The following is a 22,555-nucleotide window of genomic DNA, read 5'->3' as shown; positions in this document are numbered from 1 at the left end:
CTCTCTCTCTCTGTCTGAAAAGCGTGTGTGTGTGTGTGTGTGTGTGTGTGTGTGTGTGTGTGTGTGTGTGTGTGTGTTTTGGCTACAGAAATGCACTTGTTGACTTGTTGAGAGAATACCCCGAAAAATGAGCAAGTAATTACACAAAATTGAAACTAATTCCCATGAAATAAATGATGCATGTTATCTAGTTAAATGTTTGACCAATACGGAGACATTTAGGACTCCATGGAAATGTTTTGTAGAAGCATAAGGACTGTTGAAAACTGGATTAATTACTGTGACTGTGACGGGGCGACCACGTCATCGTGCATCACAGCGCTCGCACGCACACACACACACACACACACACACACACACACACACACACTTTCATTCAGAGGAGGAGGGCTCATTCCTCCTTTTACGAGCCCGTTGATCGTCGTTGCGCTCGTGCTCATTCATGTTGCAAGGAGTGTGCTGCCTCGGTGCTCACCTGCTGCACAAAAGGCTACGATGAGCATCAGCCGCGCTGTTATCCGGCCACGCTGGTGCCAAGAAAACACTGAATTACCTTTCATTTGTGTCTCCCTGCAGTGCAGTCAAGTCACTTTCCGACATCTGTCGGTGAAATCAAAGTGCACGTGTGTCTTCGCGTGCCGAGGATTCACGGCAGGTTTAATGCGCTTTAGGAATATACGAACTTTCAGCGCGCTCGTTCTGATGGATTTTCTCACGAGCGCATGAAAATTGACGGGTCACAGGATGTCACCAACAGTAAACAAGACCAACTTGACGGTGGAGAGCCGCGACGCCACGGTCCCGACTGAAGAAAACTGGCACGTCCTCTTCGGCGCGTGTCTTGCACTCACCGCCGTGATCTGCGCCGGTGGCTTTTTCTCGCTTGTGTCTCTGCTCAGGACCAGGAGCAAGTCCGCCATGTGCCTCATCGTAGCCTCGCTGTCGGTGGATGACCTTATCTGTGTGGTGCCGCTTTGCCTTGCAATGGTCCTGCATTGGAGAAGAAACAATGAGACGACGGAGGCTCGCGACGAAACTATGTGCACTTTATCCGGGCTCCTGTACGTTTTCCAAGGACTTTCGAGCAACATAAAGGCGTGTCTCGTCGTGGCGTACGCGCTGTACGCGACCAAGCGCATCGGAGCGCGCGAAGAGAGCAACGGAGAAGAAGGAAATGGAAGACGCGGTCGCGTACTATGCGCGCTCACGCTCGTGTGGGTGCTGAGTCTGGCGGTGAGTGTGCTCCCGTTGTGCGGCTGGGGCCGCTTTGCGCGCGCCTCCCTCGGCTGCCTGCCACACAGTGATGACCTTTACGCGCCATTCCTCTTCTCCCTGTACGCGCTGTGCGCTGGCGGACTGGCGGTGTGCGCCGCGCCTCTCGCGCACCGGCTCCTGTGCTCCGCCGAGGAACTCCAGCCCAGCGCCTTCACCTCACTGTCCCGGGAGAGTTTAGATATGAGTTTTAGTGGGTTCGGTTCCCATGTAACAGGCCTGAGGAGTAAAAGCGAGACGTGTTCGTGCTCTTCGCCTGCCAGTGAGCTGCGCTTCGGAGACGACGGTGTGCGCCGTTGCCCTGCCAGACTCTTCGCGCAGAAACGCTTCTCTCTGATTTTGGCAATGGCTCGAGTGCTGCTGTGGATGCCGATGATGGTAAGATGAATAGGACACAACTGGTGGATTAAAACCATTAAAATTACCCAATAACAATTAATTCAAGCGAGTAATAGTTAATCTAGTGGAATTGGTCTAAGATTTAAGGTACATAACTGAATCAGAGTTAGTTTTAGAGAAAAAGATTTAAAGGTAACCTTCATACACCTTTATTGGTGACAGACACATACATGTATTAAATGTAAAAAAGTGGTACGCATGACATGTAATCAAGGCCCTCTCACATCCAACCATTTCCTAAACAAGCTCGGCATGTGTTTCGGAAACTGGTAGCTGATCAGCAAGCTGGGTATTTGAACAGGAAAGGACGCTTCACTACCTTCCCCTACTTACCTATCAATCCAGAAAGCCTGTGATAACACAGTGGGTTGCCTTTGTAGTGCATATTACAGCTATCATTTCACACAATAAACTAGTACAGCTACTTACCATAAATCAGTTTATATTTTAGTATAGGCTTTCATTTGTCAAGATCCATTACCAGTAGTTATCTAACTTTGTATTCGGATAATTTGCAGGCAATTCAATGCAAAAAAAAGTACAGGCTTCTGCATATGAAGCACTGATGTGTCCTTGCTCTGGGAGCTTTCTCTTTCAAAAAACTTTCATAAAAAGCATTGACACGTCCTTACAGATTGCAGACTTTTGTTCGATTTTTGTCTAAGGGATGCAGAAATTACAAGGTAGGAAGAGGGTAATTATCGGACATCAGTTATTAATAAAGGATAAATAGTGTCACGGTAGTTATGAGAGCTCTGGGTAAAGCTTTAATGGCTCTACTTTGAGACAATAGTGTTTTCCTGAAATTGCTCTACCTAAGGTCTACATTATTACACCCTATTAGGAAACCATTTGTCCAAAGCCATTTATGATAAAGCCCTGATTTCTAGAAGTGTAATTTCTTTATTTTTCCTAAGTTAGGTTTTTTTATACTCATATTTTTATCTTTACTGAAATGGGGCATCAACAATGTCCTGCGTTAGTGAAGAAATGAAGATAGAATAAGACATGTTCGGAATTGTGGTTTATTACAAGCGCTCACATAAAAAGCTCTAGTTTTAAGAATAGAGTAATGGAGTGTTAAGGAGGTGCGGAAACTCTATACTGTATTGCAAGAACAATAAGGTTTGATATATGAATCTTATGCTTAAACCACATGGGCATGCTGTAATAGGAACATAATAAATTCAGGTTGGCGTAAGAGGCCGCTGTTGTAACTGTTGTTCTTTATACACTGAAGTCGATTTTATTTTGATTCCGAACATGTCATTATTTTTATCCATCTATAGTAACCTTAATGTAGTGAAACATTTGCAAGACAAGTCATTCCTTCACTGGCTTCTCTATTTTGATGAAATTAAGATGAAAGGAAACACTTTCTGTCTAATCAGAATTGAGTGTTCAACATACAACAACACTGAGGTCAGGTCTGCTGTTCACACAAAACATCCAGTCATCCATTTTCCAGATATAGCGTTTATCCTACACATTGTCACAGGGAACCTGGAGTCTATCCAAGGGGACCTGGGGGACAAGGCAGGGGACACCATGGGCAAGGTGCCAGTCCATCACAGGTGTGTCTGTAGTACATCTCTCTCTCACACACACACACACACACACACACCCATTACATTTACATTTACATCATTTAGCAGACACCCTTATCCAGAGTGACTTACAACTGAGCAACTGAGGGTTAAGGGCCTTGCTCAGGGGCCCAGCAGTGGCAGCTTGGTGGACCCAGGGTTTGAACCCATGACCTTCCGATCAGTAGCCCAACACCTTAACCACATCACATACCACACACACACACACACACACACACACACACACACAGATAATTTAGAAATGCCAAACAGCCTACAATGCATGTCTTTGTACTGGATGAGGAAACTAGAAAATCCGAAGGAGACCCCTGACATACTGGAAGAACATGTACGCTCTACAAACCCCCAACCCCAGAGGTAGAAGTCAGACCCGCTAACTTCTAAGCCAAAGTGTCGCCTCAAACAAATATAACTGTCCAAATTCCAACCAAAAAGAGATGTTTCTTCCTTTTGTAATAATATTAATGTTGCCTTTTCAGACGCAGATCCTGGTCAGCCACATCATTCGGGTGCACTCTTCGTCTGTGGAGACGCTGTGCTTCTTCCTGACCTTGCTCTCAGCCGCTGTCACCCCGGTGTTCTGTCTTTCAGAGCGCTGGATTCATCTTCCCTGCGGCTGTTTCATCAACTGCGGTCAGGATGTCGGTTCCGTCTCTTCGGCTAGTGAGTTTTTAATAACTTGCACGTGGACACGCATTGTTCATATCTGGAATGACTGCGTGTATAAAGAATGGTGTGTCACTTATTTCTGTCTTTTTCAGTGCATAAAAGGAGGTTTGAATTCAACCTCTCCTTTCAGCAAGGTTATGGCATTTACAAGATACCTCACACAACCTCACCATCTGTGGAGAAGCCATGCTACAGCAGCCTGTATGATCACGATTTTTCTAAAAGCCGAGTCGCGATTCTAAGCAGCGGGCAGATTACGAGTCTGGCCTCACGCGACTTCAAGAAGATGGTGGTGGAAGAGGAGGAGGACTGCTCCCTCCACGGGAAGCTCCTCTTGGACAGTGCATCACGGCAGGTGAGAACAGAAGCCCCAGAGCAGCTGAACTCAGTGGAGCAGGATGCTTTTGGAAAGGTGTCTCCAGCTGTGTCGGGCTGTGACGGGGAGGACCTGAACCTCGACAATTCTTCGGTTTTCGACGGTCCGGAGAGGAGGCTCTCACACGAGGAGTGTCGCAAGATTGAGCTGACTGACTGGGAGTGGTGCAGGAGCAAATCAGAGAGGACACCAAGACAGGTATTGTCACATCTATACGCTCCTGAAGGGGATTAAAGTCATGGTTTCATGGTTTTACCCTTAATTCAGACAAAGAGTAGTCATTAAACAAGCCATGGGTCAAGAGCTCAGCAATAACAATCAGTCTTAGATGTTAGCAAGACTTCATGGTGATTACTGGCTTTATACAACATCTAAAGAGGACGTAATGGTGAAGGAGAGGCTAGTATTCAGGATACAGGGATCTTTAGTGATGTGGAAGTAAAATTTCACTGGTCATTCTCAAGGAACCTTGTAAGCTATGACTTTCAGAGAGGATTATGAAACACATTCTGTTAAAGATACCAGGAATTTTGTTAACCTGCCTTTGTAGTAATGTTCCTTGCATCTACACTCTTAAGCTGGGGTTATACTTTATGTGCCAACTGATCAAGCATAGGTCAGAGCCAAAGCATGCTTCTCCTGGACCAGAAAAACTTTGACCACTACTTAGATGACAGGAGCTTCAGAAGGCTTGAGAAAACAGCAGAAATAGAGGTAGCAGCAGCAAACTTGGTGGTAAATCAGACAATTAAATGCACCAATGCAATGGTGAATATGTCAGTTTTGCTTTTCTGCTAAGAGAATTTGATGATGATGACGATGATGATGATGATGACGACAATGATGATAAATATTATTGTTTTGCCTCTCACATTGTTCATAGTGTTTATTTTGGAATTTGGGTGCCTTTAAAATGTATCTCAAGTTACTGCAAGTCTGGATTGCCTGTGAAATCTATAGTAAAGATAATCCCTTATTCATCCGACATCTTGGCAATCTGCATGTAAATAACACCTAATATTTAATATTTGCTTATTCAGCTAATGCAGATTAAAACAGAGCAGAATCTTTACAAAGTTTGAGGTTCTTTGTACACAACCTGGCAACCCATGCTATACAGGCTGCTTCATGACACAGTATACTATATACTCACTGCACATATAAACCAGGTAAAGTAAATAAAGCGTTTTATGTAAGGCTGAGCTCTCGGTTATGTAGATAGAAACCAGTGATGAATTATAAATTCTTTTTTTTGGTAGTATGTTAATCTTCGTATAATATTACATTTCTTGTATTATGTTTCTTATGTTCTATAAAGCTGCTTTACAGATTGATAATAATAATAATCCACCACTAGGTCTTCTAATACTGATATTCTTACTATAATTAATATACCTCAGACTTGTTCATTGGGGATAAATAAAAACTCATTTAAATAGAAGTCTAGTATTATTTTCTGTATTATGTTAATCTTCGTATAATATAAAATTTCTTGTATTGTGTTTCTTATGTTCTGTAAAGCTGCTTTGAGACAAAAGCTACATTGTTCAAATAAATTTGAATTAAATTGAATCTCTTACTACTACTACTACTACTACTAAAAATAATAATAATAATAATAATAATAATAATAATAATAAAATATTAAAATATAATTATTATTGCTTTTGTTTTTACTAGTACAATTGTTACTTCTAATACTAATGTTACTACTACTGTTTGGGTGTATTCATCTCTATTTGGCTGCATGGAACCCATATGGCTAATGTCATTATCAGCAGCATGACGTTGGCCTGCTGTTAATCAGTGGGAGTAGAAAATGATATGAGAGTGCACACACACACACACACCTGTTATTTTGTCAATGCTAGGAAACAATTTCTCACCTAAATATCTACTTTGTGTTAAATTTGAACTGCGCTTAGTTCTCGAAATGACAACAAACCCATAAATATCCTGCAAACTAGCTTGTGTTCTACACTTTCTCTCTGTGGTGGTTGTGACATTTGAAAAAGTGGATACGATAAATCTCACAGCATGAAGAAGTGAAACAATCCCTGCCTTGCACTGATGCAATTCATGACTTTTAATCTATCATTTCACAATCTGTTAGTCATGCAGTAACAAATATATGCAAAAAAATAGTAAAGTTACAATAAAGGTAAAAGTGTAGTGACGGTAAAGCTAGTACTATTAGTACTATGACTATACTACTACTTATTCTACTACTATTACTAATATTACTACTATTACTACCACTACCACTATTACCATTACTACTCTTACTACTAGTACTACAAATAATAATAATAATAATAATAATAATAAAAAAATAATAATGGGGGCACGGTGGCTTAGTGGTTAGCACGTTCGCCTCACACCTCCAGGGTCGGGGTTCGATTCCCACCTCCACCTTGTGTGTGGAGTTTGCATGTTCTCCCCGTGCCTCGGGGGTTTCCTCCGGGTACTCCGGTTTCCTCCCCCGGTCCAAAGACATGCATGGTTGGTTGATTGGCATCTCTGGAAAATTGTCCGTAGTGTGTGAGTGAGTGAGTGAGTGAGTGAATGAATGAATGAATGAATGAGTGTGTGTGTGTGCCCTGTGATGGGTTGGCACTCCGTCCAGGGTGAATCCTGCCTTGATGCCCGATGACGCCTGAGATAGGCACAGGCTCCCCGTGACCCGAGGTAGTTCGGATAAGCGGTAGAAGATGAATGAATGAATAATAATAATAATAATAATCCTGCTCCTATTACCACTTCTATTACTACAACCACTAGTAAAAGTACACCAGCACTACTTGTACACTGATTCACAGTCACCTCAGTCACCTCAGACTTGTTCATTGGGGATAAATGCAAACACATAAATAGCAGTCTAATTTTTTTTGGTAGTATGTTAATCTTCGTATAATATTACATTTCTTGTATTATGTTTCTTATGTTCTATAAAGCTGCTTTACAGATTAATAATAATAATAATCCACCACTAGGTCTTCTAATACTGATATTCTTACTATAATTAATATACCTCAGACTTGTTCATTGGGGATAAATACAAACACATTTAAATAGAAGTCTAGTATTATTTTCTGTATTATGTTAATCTTCATATAATATAAAATTTCTTGTATTGTGTTTCTTATGTTCTGTAAAGCTGCTTTGAGACAAAAGCTACATTGTTCAAATAAATTTGAATTAAATTGAATCTCTTACTACTACTACTACTACTACTACTACTACTAAAAAGAATAATAATAATATAATAATAATAATAATAATAATAATAATAATAATAATAATAATAATAATAATAATAATAATAATAAAATATTAAAATATAATTATTATTGCTTTTGTTTTTACTAGTACAATTGTTACTTCTAATACTAATGTTACTACTACTGTTTCTTGCTCTAACAACAACAACAACAAGTACTACTACATTAAATTATTTTACATTAATTACATTACAATAAATTGTGATTATCAGAATGGTGGAGATATGTTTTTTATTTATTCAGCTTATGATGTTTCTCAGACACATGCAGATTTGAATGTTCAGTCACTGCCAGATGGTGCTTATTTGAAAATTATGCACAACATGTGCTGTTGTGGCTGCAGTGTTGCAGCTACACTGATGGAATGAATAATTCAGCTCTGTTAAAATAGAGTAAAAAAGATTTGTTTTCTGAACAATGTATCGTAGCTCTGTACGGTGAAATGTTAAGCAAAAGGTCAGGTTTATTTGCATAATATATAAAAAAAAAAATCCATGCATTGGTTCTTATGTGAGCAATGAGTCAACAGTACATAACAGTATAGACACAGAGGGGAGACATTTTATTACTGTAAATAAAGTCAGTGCTTGTGCTGCTTTGATTAAATGCTGATACTGAGTTAATGTTCAGTTTGGTGTTAACATCAGCGTTTACAATCTGTAGGTTTGAATTTTGAGGAAAAAAAGGAAAAATGACTGAAAAAGTACACAATATATCATCGAATCATTCTATAACACCTCCTCACAGAGCTAAGTTCACACATTTACCCACCCACCCACACACACACACACACACACACACACACACACGTGTGCATCATTTCTGCTTTGCTGCTTCACTTTCATCTCCTTCACTACCTGCTCCACTGAGGCATCGTGAGAAGGCCAGAATCTTGGCACATTGGTGCTCTGGTCCTTAGGGAACGTCCAATCCACTCTCCCTCATCCTCAAATCAGAGAAGTGGAAATAATGAAGAATTAAGGTGCTGTCAAATCCACACCTCAGCTTCTTCCGGCTTTTACGCATCGCTGAAGTTTTATTTCCCTCAGTAAAGCCTCCAGTGACCTTGCGTCTGCTTTCGCTAAATGATACTTTAATTAAGAATGCCTAAATCTCTCTGACTAGCTAGCTCCTGGATTCTATATGTGGATACTCATTTATAACCTCGCTTAAGAAATGTACAGTGTATTAAAATGGGTTTCTGAAATCTAAACCTGAATTAACCTGAAACTCCTCTCAGAAAAGAGGTCTGATTAGCTCATATTAGCTAGTTATCAACATCACTAAAAAATCTGCTCAGATGGCAGAAATCATGTGAGAGACTTTCAGAAATCCTGTCAGGTTAGCTCAAGTTAGCTAGCTGAATAGAATTAAGGGTGATAGATAGATAGATAGATAGATAGATAGATAGATAGATAGATAGATAGATAGATAGATAGATGATAGATAGATAGATAGATAGATAGATAGATAGATAGATAGATAGATAGATAGATAGATAGATAGATAGATAGATAGATAGAGTTGTGTTCAAAATTATTCAACCCCCAATGCTGTAAATGGTTTTAGGGAATTTAGTGTACATTTGTAATTGTATTCAGAATGAAATCCTACAAGGACTTCTTAAAGAACCATATGCAACTAAAATGACATCAATTAGTTTTGTAATACAGTAGTAAATGTTTCTTTTGTGAATTCTTCATTGACATAATTATTCAACCCCTTAAAGACTACCACTCTGAAGAACAGAGGTTCAATGAAGTGTTTTCAATCAGGTATTGAAAACACCTGTGGATATCAGGGAGCAGCAATAAAGCCTAATAAGCACCAATTAGGCAGCTTTAAAATGACTGTGATACTCAGCTCCTTCTAGACATTTACTGGTGTGGTTACAAACATGGTGAGGTCAAGAGAATGGTCCAGGAAGACAAGAGAACAGGTGATTACTCTTCACAGGAAGGGCAATGGCTATAAGAAGATTGCAAAGATGTTAAACATACCAAGAGACACCATAGGAAGCATCATTCGCAAATTCAATTCAAAGGGCACTGTTGAAACGCTACCTGGTCGTGGCAGAAAGAAGATGCTGACTTCGACTGCTGTGCGCTACCTGAAGCGTAGAGTGGAGAAAAGTCCCCGTGTGACTGCTGAGGAACTGAGAAAAGATTTGTCAGATGTGGGTACTGAAGTTTCTGCTCAGACAATACGGCGCACCCTGCGTAATGAAGGCCTCCATGCCAGAACTCCCAGGCGCACCCCCTTGCTGTCCCCAAAGAATAAGAAGAGTCGACTGCAGTATGCCAAAAGTCATGTGGACAAACCACAGAAGTTTTGGGATAGTGTTCTGTGGACTGATGAAACAAAATTAGAACTGTTTGGGCCCATGGATCAACGCTATGTTTGGAGGAGGAAGAACAAGAAAAGAACACCTTGCCTACTGTGAAGCATGGCGGGGGGTCAATCATGCTTTGGGGCTGTTTTGCTTCTGCAGGTACTGGGAAGCTTCAGCGTGTGCAAGGTACCATGAATTCTCTTCAGTACCAGAAGATATTGGATGACAATGTGATGCAGTCCGTCACAAACCTGAGGCTTGGAAGACGTTGGACCTTTCAACAGGACAATGATCCCAAGCATACCTCCAAGTCCACTAGAGCATGGTTGCAGATTAAAGGCTGGAACATTTTGAAGTGGCCATCGCAGTCACCAGACTTAAATCCGATTGAGAACCTCTGGTGGGACTTAAAGAAAGCAGTTGCAGTGCGCAAGCCTAAGAATGTGACTGAACTGGAGGCTTTTGCCCATGATGAATGGGCGAAAATACCCGTAGATCGCTGCAAGACACTTGTGTCAAGCTATGCTTCACGTTTAAAAGCTGTTATAACTGTAAAAGGATGTTGTACTAAGTACTAAGATTGAATGTCACTTGGGGGTTGAATAAAACTGATAATGATGTGAGCTCAGAAAAGACATTTGTGGTTATTTCATTATAAATGTTATGTTATATTTGTCTGACCTACATGTGCCTCTTTGATTTAATTGTAAGCAGGATGACTGAATGATCATAATCAATGTCAAACCGACCAAAACAATCAATTTCAGTGGGGGTTGAATCATTTTGAACACAACTGTAGATAGATAACAGACTTTTTTTTAAGACTTCTTACAGACTTCTTATTAATATCAGAACAGATTATTAATACTTTCTCAAAGCAATGAAATAAATTAAACTTCAGTAACAAAACAAATTTTGCAGAAAGTATAAAAATGTAAACATTTGAGGAAAATGTCAGAATCTAAACACGAAATCCCTTCTTTTCTTTTACAGATATGCATAGTAATGGCTTTTGTTATTTCTTTCCATCTGCGTGAGGTTTTGTCATATGGAGCGCCTCTGCTAAATGATTCGGCCAAAGTAGTTTGGCATCTGTTGGCTTTCGTTGTATTCTTTGTCTGCTCTTTGTCAGCCTTTGTAAACCGAACCACGTCCATACCACTGATGTCGCGCCTCGTTTCACAACAAGTTCCTCCTCCTGCTCGGGATTGGTTTGTGGGATTTCTTTATCAACATGCATGTATTTCTCCATGTTTTTCTTCTTATTTACGCTTATGTGCCGCTTCTCAATCGTTCTCAGATTCAGGCGTGCTACACGTGAAACCACGCGCACTAATTTAAATTTCACGGTATGCACGGAATAGAAAAACCTGTAACGGTAGACATTTTATTCCGCGGAAACGGAATATACCGTCATACCGCCCAGCCCTACTGTCTGGAAAGTGTCTGTTAGCAACTGAAAGTAAATACTTAAGTTTTCTCTCAGAAATCCTGTCAGCTAATCTGATGTAAGCTAAGTGGATAGTATTAAGAGTGAAGATTCTAAACCTCTGAAAAAAAAACAAATCATTTCCGAATCAATCCTGTCAGGTTACTAGCAGAAACGTTAGCGCAGTCTGATTCGCACATCTTATGCTAGGTGGATAACTTTCAGAGGGATTATTACACTTTGGTATGTAACTTCTGAAGAAATTGCTAAAAGTGCAACCTTAACTTGAAGTTTTTTTTATCTCTGTAACCCAGACAAGCTTAGCCCTTCTAGCATGTTCACACAGCTCGCCTCTGCTCTCGTAGTGACCAATAAACTGAGACCTCAGTGTAAGCTTTTATGTAAGGAGTGTGTTTTTTTTTTTTAAATATGTGTTGACAAGCTCACAATGTGGACCAGTAATGTGTGGTGAAGAGATTATTTCACTCCTGCCAAGAGCTTTTCAAATCAATGGTCTTTGTTGGTCTAGCTTTTATTTTACCTATAAATAGCAGTGACTTCAGAATTACAGGAGAGACAGCAAGCTGTGAATGTGAAATTCTGGTTAAATAACAGTGCGCTGCTTGTTGTACCACTGCAACAAGGTCGATGTTTTGTCAGGGATAAAATCGCTTCATCGCTCCTGCTGCACAGACCCACTTAGCAAATCAAGATGTTATTTACGCACTCTGTGCTGAACCGTAACTCATCTGCTGCTAGACTGTGTTTTAACACGGTTTATTTCAGAATTATGTACAACGGGTGCTGTTTGGATTGTGGTGTGTTTGCCTAAGCTTGCAAAAAAACAGGCTCATGACCTGGATGATGGATAAACTCTTCCACAAACGACAAGGTCAGGGGTTCAGGGTTTCAATCCCATGATGATGTCGTGATCAGCTGGAGATTGTTTTCTTCTGTTTGTCAATCCTTGTACTGTATGTGGTGCTTTTGGAAATGAAAAAAAAATATAACTTCTTATTGCCTTAATAGTGCTCTGTGCTAATATTTTTAACAGTGCTGATGGGATGAGAACATTTTTTATATGTATACTCATTTCTCCTGTTAGGAAGCACAAACCTAAGTGGACATAAGAGTCTGAAAAATACAGTTATTGTATAAATCAGTTAATGTTGTAGAATAACGGAGGACTATATGTACATTTTGTTTAGAACTTTAAAATAGATATATCTAAAAATCTGCCTGGTTTAATTTCTTAAAGCAAATATTTTTGATAGTAACAGGATGTAATATTATGGGACAAAAAAAGAAAAAAAGGAAAACAGTCTGAAATAGTAACCCGAAATGAAGATTTTATCAAAGAGGGTTGAAGTAAGAGATCAGATTAAAAGTATTTATTTACATTTATAAATTTGTTTATTATGGAATTGTAGAGTTTGAGTATAGAAAGCATTATTAAAAACTGGGAAAGCATGAGACAGATCAGATCAGAAATAATATCAAATCAAATAAATATAGGTATGAAATAAATGTTTGTATTAATATGTATATTTATTTATCTAACATTTACAGTGGTGTAAGTGTTTGCCCCTTCCTGATTTTTAACACTTTAATGTTTCAGATCGTCAAACAAATTTAAATATCAGTAAAAGATAACACAAGTAAACACAACGTGTAGTTTTTAAATGAAGGTTTTCATTGATAAGGAAAAACAAATTCCAAATCCACATAGCCCTGTGTGAAAAAGTGTTTGCCCCCCTCCCGTTAAAACATAATTTAACTATGGTTTATCTCACCTGAGTTCAATTTCTCTAGACAAACCCAGGCCTGATTACTACCACATCTGTTCACAATCAAGAAATCATTTAAACAGGACCTGACTGAGAAAGTGAAGTAGACCAGAAGATCCTCAAAAACTACACATCATGCTGAGATCCAAATAAATTCAGGAACAAATGAAAAAGAAAGTAATTGAGATCTATCAGTCTGGAAAAGCCTTATAAAGCATTTTCTTACGTTTTGGGACTCCAGCGAACCACAGTGAGAGACATTATCCACAAATGGTGAAAACATGGAACAGTGATGAACCTTCCCAGGATTCACCGGCCGACCAAAATTACCCCAAGGGCGCAGCGACGACTCATCAAAGATGTCACAAAAGACCCCACAACAACATCCAAAGAACTGCAGGCCTCACTTGCCTCAGTTAAGGTCGGTGTTCATGACTCCACCATAAGAAAGAGACTGGGCAAAAATGGCCGAGATGAAAACCGCTGTTGAGCAAAAAGAACATAAAGGATCATCTCAGATTTGCCAGAAAACATCTTGATGATCCCCAAGACTTTAGGGAAAATACTCTGTGGACTGACGAGACAAAAGTTTAACATTTTGGAAGGTTTGTGTCCCATTACATCTGGCGTTAAAGTAACACTGCAATTCAGAAAAAGAACATCATACCAACAGTAAAATATGGTGGTGGTAGTGTGATTGTCTGGGCCTGTTTTGCTGCTTCAGGACCTGGAAGACTTGCTGTGATAAATGGAACCATGAATTCTGCTGTCTACCAAAAAATCCTGAAGGACAAAGTGCAAGTCAGGACTCTGTCTGGGCCACTCTCGGGCATTTACAATTGTCCCTAAGCCACTCCGTGTTATCTTCTTGCCATGTCGGAAGTGTCTGAGCTCTGCAGGCAATTCCTCAGTGACCCTGTGGAATAGTTTTGGCTCTGATATTCATTGTCAGCTGTGAGGACTTCTATATAGAGGTGTGTGTATTTCCAAATCACGTCCTATCAGTTTAATTTAAAACAGGTGGACTTGAACTAAGGTGTAGAAACATCTCAGCAACGATCAAGAGAAATAGGAGGCATCTGAGCTAAAGTTCCAGTGTTGTTGTAAAGGGTCTAAATAATTATGTACGTGATATTTCAGTTTTTTCTTTTTAATACAAAACAAAGGGAATTTGAACGATTGTATTATCTGGCTGAAACATAATAATATTGAAAATAGTGAAGGGGTGTGAATACTTTCTGAATGCACTGTATGCTATATTTTAATACACTCTTTGGCTTCATATGCAAAAAAAAAAATGTCTTAGCACGTTCGCCTCACACCTCCATGGTTGGGGGTTCGATTCCCGCCTCCGCCTTGTGTGTGTGGAGTTTGCATGTTCTCCCCGTGCCTCGGGGGTTTCCTCCGGGTACTCCGGTTTCCTCCCCCGGTCCAAAGACATGCATGGTAGGTTGATTGGCATCTCTCGAAAATTGTCCGTAGTGTGTGATTGATTGCGTGAGTGAATGAGAGTGTGTGTGTGCCCTGTGATGGGTTGGCACTCCGTCCAGGGTGTATCCTGCCTTGATGCCCAATGAAACCTGAGATAGGCACAGGCTCCCCGTGACCCGAGGTAGTTCAGATAAGCGGTAGAAGTTGAATGAATGACAGATACCTTTATCCAGAGTAGGGTTGCAAAATTCCGGGAATTTTCAAGGCTGGAAACCTTCCATGGGAATTAACGGGAATATATGGGAATAAACTGGGAATTTAAAAAACATTCAGAGTTGCCTATAACAAGGAACTTAAATGTAGTTAAAAAAAATCTTGCAACATAATTTTGTTTAAAAGATTTAATGCAATTTAAGTTGAATTTGTTCCCTGCATTCCTCTGTCACTTGCACACAGCACACTGCTTTCTGGCGGGCCATTGAGGCCACACCCCCTGCATGTACTTGCATTCTTCCATAACATGCACAGTAACACTTTATTTTAGTTTATTTATTTATTTATGCTTATCATCATGAATATTAATAGAATATTGCCTATTTATTAATACTTATTAAGCACATATTAATGCCTTATTCTGCATTACCTTATTCTACATTCTTAATTGTACCCAATACCTAAACTTAATAACTACCTTACTAACTCTTAATAAGCAGTGAATTAGGAGTGTTACCACATGCACAGATTATTTGATGACCCCCCTCACACACTCACTAACCCCCTGAAATTAAAAAACCCTCCATATATCACTTAAGGGGGGTTCACCTCCATTTTCCAGGCATTGACTACCACAGAAGCAGAGACCTAATAAGCTTGAGAAAAAAATGCTTCATTTTACATTTTGATTGGGACTTTTGTAGAAGTGCAATATGTTTATTACAATTATTAAGTTTATTATGTTTATTATAAGCATAATAATGTTTATATTGCTTTTGTGTTACTTAATGAAATAATCAAATAAAGTTCTACTTACAATTAAATCAGTCAAGACGTCATTTTTAAAATTTGTATTACCTTGCATGTATGTCTGCTTATGACCAATCAAAATGTTTATTTATGTTTGTATATGATATAGTTTATATACATTTCCTTATATTTCCAAATAATTCCCATAAATTCCCATAAATTTCCATAACTTCCCATAAAGTTTCCAATTTGGAATATTCCCAAAATTCCCCAGATTAAGTTCCCGTGGAAAGTTTCCGGAAATTTACCAGAAACTTTCCACCCCTTTGCAACCCTAATCCAGAGCGACTTACATTTTTAATCTTATTGTTTGAGGGTTAAGGGCATTGCTCATGGTCCCAGCTTGGAAGACCTGGGATTTGAACTCACAACCATCTGAGCAATAGTCCAACAGCTTTACCACTAGGTTACCACATTCCTATGTTTTCCAGGGGACATTTTATATTCAAGAAAATTGCATATTTGTAACGTTTCCACTTAAGAATTTTAAGAGTCACTTTATGGTATGGATTGCTGCTTTGGAAGTGACTGCCTGCTTTTTGAGCCACACTGAATGCATAATAAATGCTTTTAAAAAAGAGAGCTATTCCGAAGCATTCGGGTTCATCTCAGAAGGCTCTATAAAGCAGGTAATCGAATTCCTGGACTGCTTTCATCTGCACTGAAAGGTTGTCTTTTGGAGGTTGAGGCATTTTCTGACTCGAGGTCATGGTGACCGTTGTCAGCTCTGTGATAAATGATATGGATATATTTATATATCTATATTTGTGGCTGTGTATCTGCTTTGGCTGCTACTTTGCATGCATGAGTGGGCTGAAAGATTGAGGAGTAAAGAGTGCAGTTTAGATGAGGTTAAGGATGCCCTGTGTTTTTAAAACTCCATCATGAATTCCTGATGCATGCAAAGCAGCAAAGCACACCCACACTCGGGACTCGTGGAAAGGAAAGGCACTCACATTCAATTATAAAATGAATCAGCGGCAGATCGGGACAAGGGATGCGACAGACTGCCTGTGATTCATTTCAGAATGAAATAGTGATCATCTCTGTGGTGTGTTTGTTATTCTCCGTCACCTCCATCGCTTCATACAGATGGAGTTTTCCTGGCACAGAAAAAGTCTGCTTACCTTCATGTTCAAAATTTCGTTGACCTTTTCAGGGCCGCCACCCACCTCCCGATAGAAAAGCACCGAAAAACACGACATTTCTGTATTTTCTTCTCTGAAAGACTTAGATATGTTGAATTACATAAAGACCGAAAGGACACACTGTAGTTAGATTGTTTTTTTTGCTGCTTATATATAAAATGATGGTCATTTCCACATAGAATGTAACAATTTGTGAGATATACGTACTGTAAATCTAATGTCAAATCAATTGTACGTTTCCATGGTAACAGTTTGTACAGCGGGATCCCTATTATGGACGCTCTACACAATTTAAAGCTGTTAAAGTCAGAACAGGAATAAAAACATTAAAGGCATGTAACTAGAAACGGATAAAAAGGATGACAGATTGTTCTGTAATCAATACAAGATTGTTAGTGTTGACAAACTGAGAGAAATTAAACAACGAGAAGACTTTTATTTTGAAAGTAATCAATCTGCACATTTTAACATCTTTAACATCCTTGTCCTTATTGACCTTGTGCTGTTTCTCTGGGTTTTATATATTACTCTCTTGCTCTCTCTCCACCTCTCTCTCTCTCTCTCTCTCTCTCTTTCTCTTTCTTTAACTCTGTATTTCTCTCTCTTCCTTACCCTCTCTGTCTCTCTCTCAGTCTGTCTCCCTCTTTCCATCTCTGTCTGTCTCACTCTCTCTCTCTCTCTCTCTCTCTCTGTGACTTGTGAAAATAAATGATGTAAAAAGTCTCTCTCTCTCTCTCTCTCTCTCTCTCTCTCTCTCTCTCTCTCTTTCTTTAACTCACTCTGTATTTCTCTCTCTTCCTTACCCTCTCTGTCTCTCTCTCAGTCTGTCTCCCTCTTTCTATCTCTGTCTGTCTCTCTGTCTGTCTGTATATATCTCTCTCTATCTGTCTGTATGTCTCACTCTCCCCAATCTCTCGCTCTGTCTGTCTGTATATATCTCTCTCTATCTGTCTGTATGTCTCACTCTCCCCAATCTCTCGCTCTGTCTGTCTTTCTATCTGTCTCTCTATTTAACTCTGTCTGTCTCTCTCTCTCTCTTGCCCTCTCTTTCTCTCTCTCAATCTCAGTCTATCTCACTGTCTGTCTTTCTGCCTGTCTCTCTATCTCTCTCTTTGTCTGTGTCTGTCTATCTCATTCCGTCTCTCTGTCTGTCTGTCTCTCTTTGTCTGCGTCTCTCTATTTGTACCTCTCTCTCTCTCTCTCTCTCTCTCTCTCTCTCTCTCTCTCTCAGCTCTCGAGATTAAATAGACACACGTCTATTTCGTGTCTCTAAACATCGATCAATATTTAATTTTGTTTACTGGAACGAGAGACATAACCTGCCGTGAGGTAACAGAAACTGACTTGAATCATTATCTGTGACAGAACCAAAACAAACACAGAGGCTGAAAACATTTGAAAAATTCAGATCTGGTTGCCGTGCGCTGCGTCGATCTTCTGCCACAGATCTATCTCTATATGTCTGTTAAATTGAGTCTCTCTTTAAAAAAAAATCTATTTCTCTAAATCCATCTCAGTACAACTCAATAGCACCAGCTGTCTCCACAAGCCGAGACGAGGACGTTACGTTCTCAACAGACTCCTGAACAGAACGTTTTAGGAGAAACGGAGGCTGGAATCGGACGCTTGATCCTCTCTGAACTTTTCATTTAGATAGTGATGAAGGACTCAGACTCATCAACAAAGTCTCTCCAGCATGTGTGTAAACAGGTAGCTGGAGCAATTAGTCTCAGCTTCATTAGCATCTTACTGCTGTTGCATAGCTTCCACATGTAGGTCTCATTAACTCTAAGCGAGCAGAACCCCTTGATCAGCCTGACTTGATTTATATTTTATATCTATTTTATACTGCATTCCTGTGTTGGTAAGAAGGAAAAAACAAATATTTCCTTTTATCTTTCAGAATTAGTGCACAAAGAAAAGGCCAATTGTTATTTAATATATTTTTTAAATAAATGTATTTCAGTTCAATGGTAAAATATTTAGCTTTATTTTTATTACATTTTCATTATTAATTTGTTAATTATTTAATTTATTTATTTATTCTATTTATTCTATTTGATATAAATATTTAAATTGCTTTATTTATATTATAAATAATCAAATAGTCAGTTTTGTTTAATTATCCTTATATAATTTATTTAATTGTTATAATTTTTTTTTATTCAATTATACCGCATGTATTTTCTACCCTGCATTAACTGCATTATTACTGTTTTTTATTTTATATTATTATATGAATTATATATAATATGTTTTTTCTTAATATTAATTTATTTATACTTTGTATGGATATATGTAGTTTTTTAATTTATTTTATTTCATTATTTTATTTTGTTATATTACTTTTTATGTTTATTGTTGTTGTTTTTGTTGTAGTCGTTATTGTTGTTATTTTTTCCTCAATTTTTGTAAAAGCCTTTTGCTCAGGGCTGTTAAGGAAATCCAGCCTGCTTTGTGCACAACATTATGGTTTTAAGCAGAATGTAATGTCTTATTCCTGTTTCCCTGTGCAATTAAACTCTTGTGCTCTGTGTCCTTGTCCAACAAGGGAAAGTCCCTATGATGTGCTTTTTAATTAATGAAAATGATTTAAAAAGGATGGTAATGAGCGTTCGCTCCTAATAGCTTGAGCACTTTGACAAACCACAGTCTGCCTTTCCACTGATAAAATGTAATTCATGCATCTTTAATTAGAAGTTGATTCATTTTTTATCAAATCTTGAGCCAGGCTGCTTTTAGACACAGATTCATTTTCAGTTGACTGCGCTGGAGAATAATGAGGAGATTTTTTTTCCCCCTAATTTCTGCTGCAGATCTCCAAAGATTGGACTTTATCTCTGTAGTACTAGATCTGTAGATGAAGTTTCTCATCACCACTTCAGTCATTTCCCAGTGTGTGTTAAGTGATAGAAGAAAAGGTCCAGCGTGTCTGAAAGTCTGGATCTAAGCTCTGAGAAGGAATTGCTGCTGAGATTTGCACATTAGAAGCAGTACACTTCCATCAATGCAAAGCTTAGTACATTTTCAGTTCCTACTCCGAGTTAGGTCATTCTTTTCTATGTAGCCAGAGCCGGAGCGTTTTAGCTGCAGGTTTCCAGCTGAACAGGAAACACATTTGATACCCAGTTGTATTCACTCAAGAAGAACATTAGATTACTTAGTGTTTTTTGGTATTGGTCACATGTCTAGTGGGAAAACAAACCAGGAACTTCTACAGGAACTGTGATGTTCTTGTTTAGAAGAAATGTGATACCTTGAAAAGTGCTCAAACTTGGTGGAAATGGGCTTAATGTGATCCAATAGTGATAAATCCTGTTACCAGTATGCTGGTGCCCTGGATCACTGGTGGAATGGAAATCAATGTATGGGACTTATGACATAAGTCTGATCTAAAAGGAGTCAGGACTCAGTTGGCTTTCAGTGTGAAATGTGTGTTTTCCCTCTATTGATAAACTTACACTGAATTTTAGTGGTTGAAGATAAATACAAAGAGCTTGGGGTGTACAGTAAGAGCTCAGAGAGCAGAAATGGATTTGATTTCAACATTTGCTTTAAAGATACATTCAGAAAATTTGTGTTTTTTTCATTCAGAACATTTTTCTTTTTTGGAACTTTTCTATGCATACATGTATATCACTCCTATTAGGCTAAATAAAGTCAGAAATACTTATGAAATTCTTAAAGTTCTGAGTGTCTACTTTCATATGAGCTTCATAACATTCAATAATGAACAGGGACATACAGTATTTCTGATCTAAGGTAGTACTGTAAATATATTCAGTGTGTCTTCTCACCTTTTCTTATAATTCTTATTTCTGCTCAACAGAGATCTGCAGGTGGTTTGGCGATCCCTCTTTGTGCCTTCCAGGGCACTGTGTCCCTCCAAGCCCCAACAGGCAAAACCCTTTCGCTCTCCACCTACGAGGTGAGCAGTGATGGCCTCAGGATCTCCCCCACCAATGCCAAGAAAGTCGAGGTGTACCGCTCCAAATCTGTGGGTCACGAGCCAAGCGCGGACGAGCCGAACTCCGGGTGCAGCGGTGGTGGAGGCGTAGCTGACACCAACGTCAAGATCCATCTGGAGGTTCTGGAGATCTGTGACAACGAGGAGGCCATGGACAGTGTTTCGATTGTGTCTAACATCAGCCAGTCATCGACGCACGCACGTTCCCCGTCTCTGCGCTACTCTCGGCGCGAGAACCGCTTCGTATCATGTGAGCTAGGAGAGACAGCTTCATACTCGCTGCTGATCCCTGGGTCCAGCCCGGATGCTGACGGTCTCAACATACACATCCCGGATACGGTGGAGGCACACCGGCAGAACAGCCGGCGCCAGCGGAGTGAGGCTGGAGGCTACCATGAGGAGATCCAGCTTCTCAACGAGGTCTACAAGAAACAGGAGGGAGAACTGGACAACTAATATGAGCAGACAATTAAAGACTTTTCCAAGTGCTGACTGAAACCGGTTTGAACGTCTTCAGTGAAGGACTAGTACTCGAGACGCAAAACACGAGATGTTGGAGAATAAGGACATAAGCTGGGATACAGATTATTTCAGAAGTTTGCTAGATGATGCAGGAGATGTATGTGGCTTCTCGAAAATAGAAAGCAGGCTTGAGAGATATCAAACATCTCTCATAGTAAAATACAGATAGAAATATTTTTTTTAATGGTAAAATAGAGACGCATCTTTAATTTGTCCTTCTTGGGGAACACATAAAGGATTCATGTAGAAGGGTTTCCCAGCTAGCACTCCAAGTAGCCAAACTAAGTACTCTTAAATATTCATATTTTCCCAATTTATTTTAGCATTTATTTATTAATACGATAAAGGTCAGGGCCTCTGCTTACTTCATGCAGACAAATATTCAACTGGCCTTCACAAACAACGTGATGTAATTATGGAGCAAACTGACATGGTTCATTATGTCGTACGATCATGATCGAACCCAAGCCAGTTTGTTCCAAGCATCACTTACAGTAGGTTTTACTAGCACGCTAAACTCTTCATCCTCGGATACATCCTCAGTTTATTCTTGTGGTGTCGTCTACCACCTATCCTTTTTTATCTTCTTCTTTTAATCAATCTGGAGCACTCGTTTGCAGAGTTAGTATAAATGTCAAGCTTTTTTTTCTTCCTCTTGGAATTAGCGCTAGTAATGAGGTGTCTCTTTGTCAGCATTTGTTTCTGCCACCTGTGTGTCAGAGAGATTTTTTTTTTGCATTGTGTCTGATGTTTACACTCCTTTAGTGTGTCTCCGGGTAATTGAATGCTGTATATATACAGGAAACGGTAAAAGCCGATTGCATTAAGAAATGTAATGTTGCTAGCCTGTTTTAATCAGCCTTAAAGTATATAAGGCCATAGGGAATTCTCACAGCCCTACTGATTACCGCTGGTGCATCATTAGCAGGAACAGACGTCTTTCCTCAAACAGCTTAGATGCACACTTATACCAAATCAATAACGGCATTTACCTAATGTACATGAGTCATAAACCTCAACGTCAACAATAACAAACGCTTTAGTATTTATACAGCAGTCTGGGAAATGCCTTCGCATGGTCAGATATGGACCGGGTGGAAAAATGCATGTACATCTGAGTGGAAAATGAATTTGGTACAAGTTTCATTCCAGTTCCACTGAAAGACATCCAAACAGTAATTATCTGAAAACAGCTAGTGTTTATTGATTTCATTAGTATTTGTTCATTCATGATTTGTAAGCACTTGGTTATGGTCACTATGGATCCAGAGTATGTGTGAGTGAGTGAGTTAATGAGTGAGTTAGCGAGTGA

The 22,555-nt window shown here is 39.3% G+C and overlaps 1 protein-coding gene across 1 annotated transcript; it reads left to right on the top strand.

The window, feature by feature from the left end:
• The first annotated feature begins 365 nt into the window (after nt 1-365).
• LOC132851703 (probable G-protein coupled receptor 149) lies at nt 366-21,289 on the top strand. Its single transcript, XM_060878688.1, has 4 exons — nt 366-1,650; nt 3,758-3,941; nt 4,040-4,521; nt 20,584-21,289. Exons 1-4 carry the CDS (start codon nt 745-747, stop codon nt 21,175-21,177), a joined length of 2,166 nt encoding a protein of 721 aa, XP_060734671.1. The 5' UTR covers nt 366-744; the 3' UTR covers nt 21,178-21,289.
• The last annotated feature ends 1,266 nt before the right edge of the window (nt 21,290-22,555 follow it).

This window comes from Tachysurus vachellii, chromosome 9, assembly GCF_030014155.1.
Source record: "Tachysurus vachellii isolate PV-2020 chromosome 9, HZAU_Pvac_v1, whole genome shotgun sequence".
In the NCBI taxonomy this organism is placed as follows: domain Eukaryota; kingdom Metazoa; phylum Chordata; class Actinopteri; order Siluriformes; family Bagridae; genus Tachysurus; species Tachysurus vachellii.
Note: the sequence above shows the minus strand (reverse complement) of the source record. Positions and strands in the feature narration are given on the sequence as shown.